General features: G+C 50.7%; 1 protein-coding gene across 1 annotated transcript; it reads left to right on the top strand.

Moving 5' to 3' along the window:
- Positions 1–387: 387 nt before the first annotated feature.
- On the top strand, positions 388–7,336 carry RAB11FIP1 (RAB11 family interacting protein 1 (class I); the record flags this gene model as incomplete). The annotated part of the gene is made up of 4 exons (XM_009077549.1): positions 388–832; positions 1,027–1,816; positions 6,046–6,151; positions 7,118–7,336. Coding segments are annotated over 4 exons (1,560 nt in total), but the record flags the coding sequence as incomplete, so codon positions are not given.
- Between the last annotated feature and the right edge of the window lie 3,549 nt (positions 7,337–10,885).

The following is a 10,885-nucleotide window of genomic DNA, read 5'->3' as shown; positions in this document are numbered from 1 at the left end:
TGTGGAGCTCTCGGACTGTGTCACGCTCTGAGGCTGCTGCTCTCGCACCCACTTCAAAGCCTTGGCCTCTGCCAACGTCAGGAGGAGAGATGAAAGGGCAGAGGAGAGTGGCTGAGCTGAAATACAGGAATTCCATGTTGTGTTTCTGTTTTCTCTCCTTTATTTAACCCTTCCTGATCTGTGTTTTAAACCAAATCTCACCAATAACTTTGTGGTTACGATAAGGAGTGTTTTTCTTGGCACTTGGGGCTCTGTGACGTCATCAGAAGATTAAAGGCTTTTCTTTTCCTGCTCTGTAGGCTGATTTGATTTTTAAACATAAGCACCTCTGTGTTCTCAGTTACCCATGCCTTGGGTACTGCTTAGTGAAAATCTCCTTGTTACTGCAGGTGGTACAAACTTCGCTCCAAACCGGGGAGGAAGGAAAAGGAGAGAGGAGAGATCGAGGTGGATGTCCAGTTTATGAGGAGCAACATGACAGCCAGTATGTTTGATCTGTCCATGAAGGACAAATCTCGCTCTCCCTTTGGGAAGCTCAAAGACAAGCTCAAGGGCAAGAGGAGCAGTGGCCTGTCAGACACGGCATCAGCGATCGTTCCCAGCACAAGCCACTCCCCGCTTGACAGCGAGGATGAGTTTGTTGAGGAGGAGAAGAAGAAATCCAAGTTCAAGACGCTGTTCTCCAAACCTGGGCTGCAGAAGACCTCCCTGTCCCAGTCCATGTCAGTCTTGCCGACACAGCAATCTGTCACCCAGAAGGTGAAGCTGAGGCCTAGTGACTTCAAGCTGCAGCTTGATGAGGACGAGTCCGACACCTCCCCGAGCTCAGGACGTGAGTATTGGCACTCACTGCCCTGGGGAGCACAAAGCTTTTCTCCAAACAGTTGTTCATACTTCTCACAGCACTGGTTAAACTCTTCTTTCTGAACAATCCATATAAAGTCCCTCCTGGCACTGAGGTTGTCAGTAGTGAGTGTCAGAGGTTGTTCTTGCATCTTGAATTTCTCCCTGTTTCTTTTTTTTCAGGAGCCTTTGGAAATGCCCTGGAAGAGAAGCGAGGTCCTTCTCCTCTGTTTAAATCCCGTAAGACAGCAGTTCTGGACAGCAGGCAGCTAACCCAAGGAACCACTAACCACACCAAGAAGGAAGGGCTCTCTTTGTTTAGTGGCCTTAAATCCAAAAGCGATCCCGTGTCCAAGTCCAGTCTGTGTATCAATGGCAGCCACGTTTATATGGAAGAGACAAAGGACACCACTCCAACGTCCTCCCCCTCACCTCACAACTTCAGAAGGAAGCAGCTCTTTGCCTCAGAGGAGAACCTGTCCTCCAGGGCCACTAAAGCACCTGAAGAGACAGGAAGAACCTCTCCCAGTCAGGCTTTCTCTGGGTCAGCATCCTTGGAGACCTTCAAATCCATGACTTTGCCATCATACAAGCTGCTGAGCAGTGAGGAACACCTGGACATGAGTGTTCCACCAACCAGTGAGGCTGTTAGGGACACCAAAAAACCAGAGAACAGAAAGTCTACCTTGCTCTCCCTGGTTGCTGGGAAGAAGGAAACAACAAAGGCCAGTGATGCTGAGAATATTCCTGACAGGACCCTGCAGAGTGAGGAGAACAAGATTCCAGAAGAGAAGAGTGAAGAGAAGGCCAAAAGCCTTGAACTCCCAGCAGAGCTGGGCAGAGGGAGCCCATCAGGAGATGCTCAGCCCACAGATGACACCTTCAACAACAAGCAGCCACTCGACCCTTGCGAGGAGGAACGGAAACCTGAGAAAGCTGCTGCTGCAGCCAAGACCAAAGCTGTGAAGCCCAGGTCAGTGCTGGCTGCTGGCAGGGTTTGGGACAGGCAGTGCTGGTGGCAGCTGTGGCTGTGTCCCACCACACCTGGGCTCAGGTGCTGCTCTCAGGGTACCTGTGGGCTTTAAGCTGGTGTTGGGCACTTTAATAGCAGATAATGACTCCGAGTTCATTCTCAGTATGAAAAAAAGATGGATGTAGGGATGTTCCTTGTAAGCGATACTGAAATAGTGGTTCTCTGAGTGCAGACTCCTGTGCAGGTACTGTAGGGCTGAGTTTTCTCGCTGGATCTCTTGCAAAAACTAACTCTGTCTGAGCTGTGTGACCGGAACCTTCCCAGGGTTTGGAATGCCCCTTCTAACATCTCTGCTTTCCTCTTCTCCATGTGGCTGTGGTCTGCCAGAGGTTAATCTTGGAGCCCTTCTGCTTTTGGCGTTGTTCGCAGCAGCACGAGGGGATTTTGTGTGGGTTTGTACACAGGGCTTTTTTGGAAATTCTGCTCCTTCAGCCTTCACACACATAGACATATAAAAACTGTGTGTGCCTGTGGTTTTATATGTGTATATACATGTGCCCTCCTAACAAGGCTGTGTTTTGTGTGTGTCCCTAACTCCTCATTTTCAGTGCTGTTCATATTCAAGTTTCTTGCCTATGAAGTGGTTTACATACTAACAAACCTGCTTGGAGTGCAAAGCTGAGATGGTGCTTAAAGCAGCAAAACCAAACTCTGCAGCAGAAGAGTTCTGACATAAATGACATAAAATCCTTTGTGAAGACGCAGTAAAGGATATAAAGCCTCTCAGACAGGCTCTGAGGTCTCTTGCAAGTGTAATTCACCTCTAGTGGCAGGAGTTGATGGAGGCTGGTGCTAAAGCTTGTCTGTTCCTGCCTCGTGTTGCATCCGCAAGTGACATGCGAGTTTTTTGTCCCTTTTTGCAGACTGGGCCTGTCTCCAGAGGAGGAACCCAAAGCCACGCTTCCTACTCTTGCACCTGACCCCCTCCCTGCTTTTCCTTCTGTACACTGTATCAGCAGTGAAAACAATCCCTTTGTTTCTAAAACGGGGCAGAAAGTCCAAGTGTCAGATTCTGAAAATATCCCTGGTTCTCCTGCCTGTCTCACTTCTCCCGCTCATGCTGCAGAGCTTTGGAATGGCAAGAACCCCTTTACTCCCAAATGGGACAGGGCATCCACAGCCCTGGATCCTGATGACATCACCCTTTTCCCTTCATCCCATCATCCTGCAGCATCTGTTCCCAAAGCTCCTCTTTCTGGGCAGGTCTCTGCTAGGGGTAATAATCCTTTTGCTGCTGACTGGAGTCAGGGTCCTGGGAACTCTGACACAGGTGCTTCCCGGGGTCTGTCTCACTCTTCCACACCTTCTGTCTCCTCTGATTGTCACTTCAATGACAACAATCCCTTTGTGTCCAAGCCTGGGGTGCAGGCAGGTGCTCCAGGCTCCCAAGCTATCGCTGGTTCTTCCTCTTCCTGCCTTCCTCCTGATGAGGACTGTTCCTCAGCAGGACACCCTGCCTGTGATGCTTCAGGGAGCTCTTCGGATGTGGCTTTAACTAGTGATGTCACAGCTGTGCCAGACCCTCTGGGCACCCTGTCTGACCCCTCTGGGCTGGCTCCAAAGAAGCAGAGGGATTCACCCCAGCTTCAGCCTGAGGATTCTTTGGAAAGCAGCAAGCTAGATGATGGGAAATCTGTGTCCTTTGTCCCTGGAGGCTCACAGGGTGATACATCAGGTGATGTGGGTTTGGGTGGGCAGGAAGGGGCAAAGCAGCACTCTGATTCCAGTGGAAGGTTATGTATGGGATCAGGGGCAGCAGGAGAGCAAGCAGGGAAGTGGCACCCATCAGCAGAGCTGTCTAGTGACAGCACAGGTCCTGTCCAAGACAACAAGCCCACTGTGGAGGTCACTGGTGTAAACACTGAGCCCTGCACAACTGGTGGCAAAGGTTCTGCATCTCTCTCCAAGTCTACTAGCAGCCTCGTGCCAGACATGGAGTCTGAACAGCTGCTGTGCCCTGAGAGTGAGCACAGGGGGGAGCGGGAGGTGTGTGGTGCAGAGCGATGGGCAGGACGTGCTCCCGTGTTACAGCCCCAGGCAACTCCCCCTGCTAAAAATGACTCATTTTCTCAAGTCAGACCCACCCAGGGAGCCTGCACACCATCCCCTCGGGAGGCAGATGTGGGGAGGGCTGGCGGTGAGGTCCCTGTCCCACCAAAGCCAGCCCCACGGAAGCGCCCAGCAGTTTCTCAGGCTGAGTTAAAGGGTGATGTTCCTTCTGCAGGGGATGGTGTATCCGCTCCTGGGCTCCTGTTACCTGATGATAAAGCCTCAGCTGCTCGTGGGTGCCTCCCCCAAAGTGGCTCTTTAGAGACTGTCACCCCTCCAGCGATGCTGGGAGATGACAGCAGTGACAGGCCTTTAATGCATGAAGGTGACGACAATTTCTCTGTCACAAATCTCAAGTGTGCCATTCCCATTCCTGGAGACCGTGGCCCAAAACTGGCCAGTTTGCCAGTGATCCCAGAGGGAGGCTCCGATGATGAGCTGCTGGGAGACTGTCAGGAGAGCCATGGGGTCGCTGCAGGTGATGAAGGTGTTTCAGGGGCTGGAGAGCAGCCCCCAGGTTCAGCATCTGTGCATGGAGAACCCAGAGAGCTCTCTGATAGCTTGGCTGTGACCCCAGCAGCTCCAGAAGGAGGAGGTGTCCCTGGTGCCTGCAAGCCAGGCAGATCCCCAGTGCTGCCTGCTGGAGTGAGTGCTCCCAGGGTCAGTATCCAGGCAGCTGACTCAGCCTTAAGTGTGACGTCTCATTCCAGGGAGTGTAATAGCCACTTTGAGAAGCAAGAGCTGGAAACAAGTTCAGGTGTTGAGGAGAGTGCAGAGTGTGACTTCTCTGGGCCTTCTGTTTCCTCTTCCTCCCTGTCAAGTCCTTGTCAGCCCTACTTTTCCTCTCGTTCCCTTGTCTCTGACACCCCAAGTCATAGAGCAGAGTCTCCGAAAAAGCCAAGAGCCGAGGGCTTCGCAGATAAAGCAGGAAATTCGGGCAAGAAGAAGCTTCTCCAGGCATGGGTTTCACCCTCTGAAACGTTCCCTAACCAAACCCTGTGGGGAGGTGAAACCGTGTCTCCCAAGCACAGGTGAGACCGTGTGGGAATCACAGCAGGTACCTCTGTGCAGGTGTGAGCTTGGCTTTTGCTTCCTAGGGTGCAGGTCTGTCTCTGCAGCTGTTGGATCTGCTGCTCTCTGCAGTGACATGGCATTGGACAGCCCTGACTCCCTCTGGGGACTGGATCTGTCAGGGCCTGGGTGCTGTCACCCAGTGTGGGGCCATTGGTGGCTCCAGAAGGATCTGTGCAGCTCCTGAGGGGGCCGAGAGTGCTGAGGCTGCTCTTCACACCTCCGAGGGACAGAGTGCAGCAGCTGACATAGGCTCGTTTCGTCCGGCTGGGGAAACAGACTGGAGCTGATCTGTTGTTGACATGGGAGAAGGGTCACCCTGATAAACCAGGATGCTTCATTTCCTGGCTGGACTGGGCTCCTCAGTGGTCACAGCAGGTGGTGTAGTTCAGGGCTGTCCCTCGAAGGGTCTTGTGGCTGCTCCTGGAGCTCTCTGCAGCTCCTGCTGTGCAGGGAGTGGTGCCACTGACCTGCCAGCCCTCAGGACCCTTCCTACAGAGCTCTGGGGTCTAGGATGCTTCTGGTCCAATGTTTGCCGAGATAAAAGTGAAATTTGCTTCCTGTGTTAAAATTGTAAATCCTGCTCAGGCAAATAATGACAGTGTTCTTGGCAGCTCAGGCCTCAGCTCAGACTAGAAAAGGCCCTAACATGCTTGTCCCAGGACAGTGGAAGTATTTGATACGCTGCAAGAACCACAAATACATTCTGTTTAGGGAAGTCAGGCTGGAATCCCAGTGCCTGAGACCAGAGTAGCTGCCCTGTGTCCTGCCTCCTCCTGCCCTGGCTTTTCTTCCATGACATACCACTTGGGATGTGTTTTCCTTGCTGTGCTTTATTGCAAGTCAATAGAGATGGTAGAGAACTGGAGATACTTATAAAAACCCTGTAGCTTAGAAATGCCTTGTCTTCCCAAAGCTGAATCTCTCCTCCCTGTGGATACAGAAGGGAGGGAATGTCCCCAATTTCTTGCTGTGTGTTTAGTCAGATCTGTGTTGTGCTGATGTTACATGTCCTGCTAAACAACATAAACTGTTTTTTCCTGTTGCAGACTCCATCCTGTGAAACCAATGAATGCCACAGCAAACAAGCCTCAAAGTAAAACCCTGAATGTCATCAGCACCATGAGCGAAAAGATGCTGGAGATGAGTGTGAAGGTAGGGAGGGAAGTGGCACTTCGACTGCTTAAGCTTTGGTTTAATTGAACAGAGTTTGTGTATTCAAGGTATCTGGCCTGATCTAAAATAGAGTTGGTGCCTTGTGTGTTGTGGAGGAGGTTCTCAAGCAGAGCCACTTCCTCAGAGCATAGCCCTGCAGCTGGCATCATCACTGGTACTGAAAGCAGCTTTTTGCACAATCTTGGCCTCAAAAGAGACCTCCAGGTTTGTGGCACAGCTCACATGTTGACCTGGGAGCACCCCTGGGTCAGCAGGGCAAACATTGGGTCCTGTTATTGTCTTTGAAGGCTCTTTGGGGAAAATGAGAAGTTAGAACTGAAATAACAGGAGTGCCTCCATCTGGTATGAGGGGAGAGGATGGGAGTGAAGTGATTCAAACTGTCGTGAGTTGAGAACTTGTAATGAGTCCTGTGGTGCTCTGGTTCCACGTGACTTGTGCATGGAGCAGCCACAGTAGCCTGTGGTGCTGTCTCTGGGCAGGTGTTCTGGGAGCAGAGGCTGCCCTGGAGCTGTCAAGTTGCTTAAGGGTTAAATCAGAGACACAGGAGGAAACACCAAAGGCCTGGTTGGGTGTTTCTTGCTGTTTAACCTGAGTTTGGCTTTCCCAGTCTCTGGTTTGTTTGAGCAACAGCTGTCTCAGTGCTGCCCTGTAAGTGATGGTGGTTGATGGTTCATGGCTGTAACTTCTGTGCATCCTCACGAAGCACAACATTCCTCATTCCTCCAGCACAAACTGCATCAGAGCTGAGCTGGAGAACTGACATTATGCACAGATTTGGTGCTTTGTACAAGGTGTGGAGCACAGAGCAGCTGTGGCTCTGCAAATGCCATATGTGAAGTTCCTTGTTGGTGCTTTCCACCCCCAGGCCAGAGCCAGGTGTGCTCTGAGGCTGCTGAGGAATGCCTGTGTGTCTCTACTGACCCTGCCTCTCTGCCCTCCCCCAGAAATATGATCCTTCAGAGCCTGCCTATGCATATGCTCAGCTGACACACGATGAGCTGATCCAGCTGGTGCTGAAGCAGAAGGATATGATTACCAGGAAGGATCTGCAGGTGCGAGAGCTCGAGGACTACATTGACAACTTGCTCGTCAGGGTCATGGAAGAAACCCCAAACATCCTCCGTGTCTCCATGTCTGGGAACAAGAAAGCTGGGAAGATGTGAAAGGTTTGGGGACGCTGGTGAGCAAGGATGGAATTCCCATGGAGAAGTGAGGAGCTGGTGTGGAGCAGGTGGTGCTAGTTGTGTCATCCATGGAAAATGACCTTTTTCCTGTTTCTGCCTTGAGCAACTCTTGGATCGATTAGTAATTCCATTAGGTCTCATAATGGAGTTGCCTTATCATATTTATTTCTGTTTTTTCCCATTCTCTGGGAAGACCAGGCATTAACCCAAAGACTGGTTGTGATGGAAAGGAGGAGGGTTTTTGACATGCTTTGCTTCCCAGCAAGGCACTGATGATCCTTTAGGAAGAGTTTTTAATGGTTTTGTTTTGTAGCAGCTTTGATAGATCAGTTACTCTTCTTTCCGTATCTGAAGTTGTAGTGCAATATAAATCCTGGTACAGTAGAGCTTGAGGATTTGATTGTTTTTAAAATGCTAATTAATAGCTACACTGGAGAAGTCCAGAGATGATGTGCTTCAGACCTGGGCCGTGCTTCCAAAGGAATTAATGCCCTGAAAGGTGAATGTAAGTTAAGAGATTGGAAAGGGAGGAACAAATCTGAGCTCATCTCATCAAGGGGATGTTGGTCCAAAGAGTTCTGCAAGGTTCTCTTACAGGTTTTCTGGTGCAGGGAGCGTTGAGGTTGGTGGTATGTTGCTACCATAGGAATGATAGCAACGGATTTGGGCCAAAGGTACATTTTAAATCTGAAGCTGTTCTCTTTTGTCTTACAATTCCTGGTTTGAAGGTCAATCAAAGGAGGCAGAGGCACTCCTGGCTCTGCTCCATGCTCCAAAACAGATGTGGATTCACACATCTCCCCGTGGGAGTTCTGTGACCATTTCCCTCTTAGACTGCAGTTTATCAGACACCAATACCTTGTACGTTGGAGCTGGGGCTCACCTTGGAATGACCTTCAGAGGTGATCAGGCTCACAGTGCTTTGTGTGTGCATTCCCTGTACAGCCCAGGAGGGGCCAAACCTCCCTCGGGGTGGGAGAGCCTGCAGAGCTCGTCTCTGCTGTGGTTCTTTGGGACTTGCTGCTCAGGATGGGAGGGGAAAGTCTTGTGTAGCTGAGAGATGCTGGTTTTGCTGGACAGTCACTACCTCTGTCTGCTTCCAGTGGGGATGGGGATGTTCTCTCCATCCTTTCAGACAGCAGCTACCACAACTTCCTCCTCTGAAAACTGAATGTGGCCTTTTTTTGGCAAGCTCTTGTCGAAGATCAAAAAAAATCACATGCCTCTTTGCACATTTGGGATTTACCAGGGTTGGGAGAGTCCATGAAAGGCTTAGAAGGTAGTTGGCATACCAACAGAGGGAGCAAAGGACCAAAGCTTTATGAGGACCAAAGCTTAAAGCTTTCCAGCCTTAATTCTGTGGCAATAAACACTCCTACCTTCTGCAGGTGTTGGGTTGTTGGGTCACTCCTGGCCTAGGGGTGAGTTTCTTACTCGATTTTTCCTACAACAAAGCACTTTATTGAGGACCTGGACCAGCTGGACCAACTCTCACCCAGGGAGCAATCTGCTCACAATAGTCACAAACCACTGGAAGCTGCTGGAGATCTCAAATACTGTATTTTTGTAGCAAAGAGCAGTTTAATATACTTCCCTGGAGATGTAAACGTGTATTAGAGGACTCAAAACATGCTGTTGATGACATTTTTACCACTGTAAACTGACCTGCTACCAAAGTCTGGAGCTCTTGTGACAGAGCTGTCCCTCATGGGGAGCCTGACTCTAACAGGCCTGAAGAGTTAAGAGTTTTTCAAGACTTCAGGAACTTTTATCTCATTTTACTGCTGTTTCAGCAATGTCTGCAGTGAGGCAGTTCTCTCTCTTCTCCTGTACCCTCTGCTATGGATAAAGGTCTGAAACGTGGCCTTAGTGGTGGTGGTTTAATTCTGAGTGGTGCTGGTTGGCCTTGCTGAAACTGCTGCTGCTTCTCGAGTGAGGAAGATGAAGGATTGATTAGTTTCCTCCTTGTGCCTTGGTGGATCTTTGCAAAGAAGATCCTTTACCTCATTGATAAACTTGTATTTTAGAGTTTATTCTGTAGCATTCTGCTGTTGTGGGTCAGAGAGAAGAACCTGTGGTGCCTTGTAGGGGTGAGAAACCCAAAACTGGTGTGACTGGTTGCTGTGACTGGACACAAGCAAGTGGGACTGGGCTCCTGCTCCCTGCTGCCCTTGTTCTAGAATCATCTGGGTGTGACAGGCAGTGGCTGTTGGCAGCACCTCGGGTGTGTGATGCTTCTGGGGTGTGGATGTCGTGGAGTTGGGGTCCTGTGCCTTCCCCTGGGGAAGAATGTGTACCCGGGAGTTATCTGCACAGAGCCAAAGCAATAGCATGTGCTCTTAGCAGAGGTGAAGCCTTAAAACGTTTAGTATCCTCCCCTGCAGCCTTTTTGTGCTGGTTACAGCTGTGTGGGCTGAGGTGGGCCCTGAGCTGTGCCTGGCCTTGCCCTGGGGCTGTTGCTGCAGGTGTGGAGCCTCTTCCCAGAGCAGAACCAGCACTGCTCTGGGGTCACAGCCCTGAGAGCATCCCACAACCCTGGTACCTCATTTGTGTTGGCAATGCTCATTAAAGCCTTCCCTGGGTATGAGGGCAGTGGCATTTATGTCCTCTAAGGGCCTTAAGAATCAAAGATACTGTTTTATTATTGAAGGATCTGAATGTATTTCCCTTGTGTGTACTCTCTGCTTTTAGCTGTTTTATTACAACTTTTGGTTTTGTGGAACACTAAAATAAAAATACCTTAAACCCAGAGCTCTGATCATTCTGTCAGTGTCCTGGTCACTCTGTCAGTGTCCTGATCACTCTGTTCTAGAAGGGCAGTTTAGCAGGACCTTATCCCCCTCCTCGTGACCTGCCCTGCTCTGCTCATCCTCCAGGTATTTCGGAGCTGGTTTCATACCTGCAGTGATCCGTGCAGGAAGTTCCCGGTAAACATCTCTCAGGGTGGGGAAACCTGATGGACAGGCTTGTCTGCATCCCGAGAGCTGCTGCAGAGCAACGACAATGGAGGTGTGAAAAGCTCTCTGCCTTGGAGCCCCTGGAACTGTCCTATGTGGATCCCCCACGGCAACAACTCCTCAAATTGCAGCAGCGATGAAAGGAGGAGGAAATCAGCCTCCGGGGGCCACTTGGCCTCAATCCTGTCTGCCTGCAGGATCCCTGAGGGCTGGAGATGGGCCTGGGGCAGCACCCTGTGCCCTGCAACGGCTTTGTGCTCAGCCCTAAGGAGCACAGAGGGATGAGCAGTGGCTGATGAGCCTCCCACGGGGGAGGTTTGGGTGGTTCCTTCATCACTGTACACAACTCTTCCCCGACCGGCAGTGCAGGGACAGGCACTGAACTCTTCTCTCTGGCAACCAGTGACAGGACGTGAGGGAAGGGCCTGAAATTGTGTCAGGGAAGGGTTAAGTTGGATATTAGAAAAAAATTCAGAGGGTGTTTGGGCACTGGAACAGGATTAGGTTGGATCTTAGGAGAATGTTCTTCCCCCAGAAGGTGTTTGGGCACTGGAACAGGGTTAGGTTGGAT

This window comes from Acanthisitta chloris, unplaced genomic scaffold (genome assembly GCF_000695815.1).
Source record: "Acanthisitta chloris isolate BGI_N310 unplaced genomic scaffold, ASM69581v1 scaffold20696, whole genome shotgun sequence".
NCBI lineage: Eukaryota > Metazoa > Chordata > Aves > Passeriformes > Acanthisittidae > Acanthisitta > Acanthisitta chloris.
This window is presented reverse-complemented; position numbering and strand designations above follow the sequence as displayed.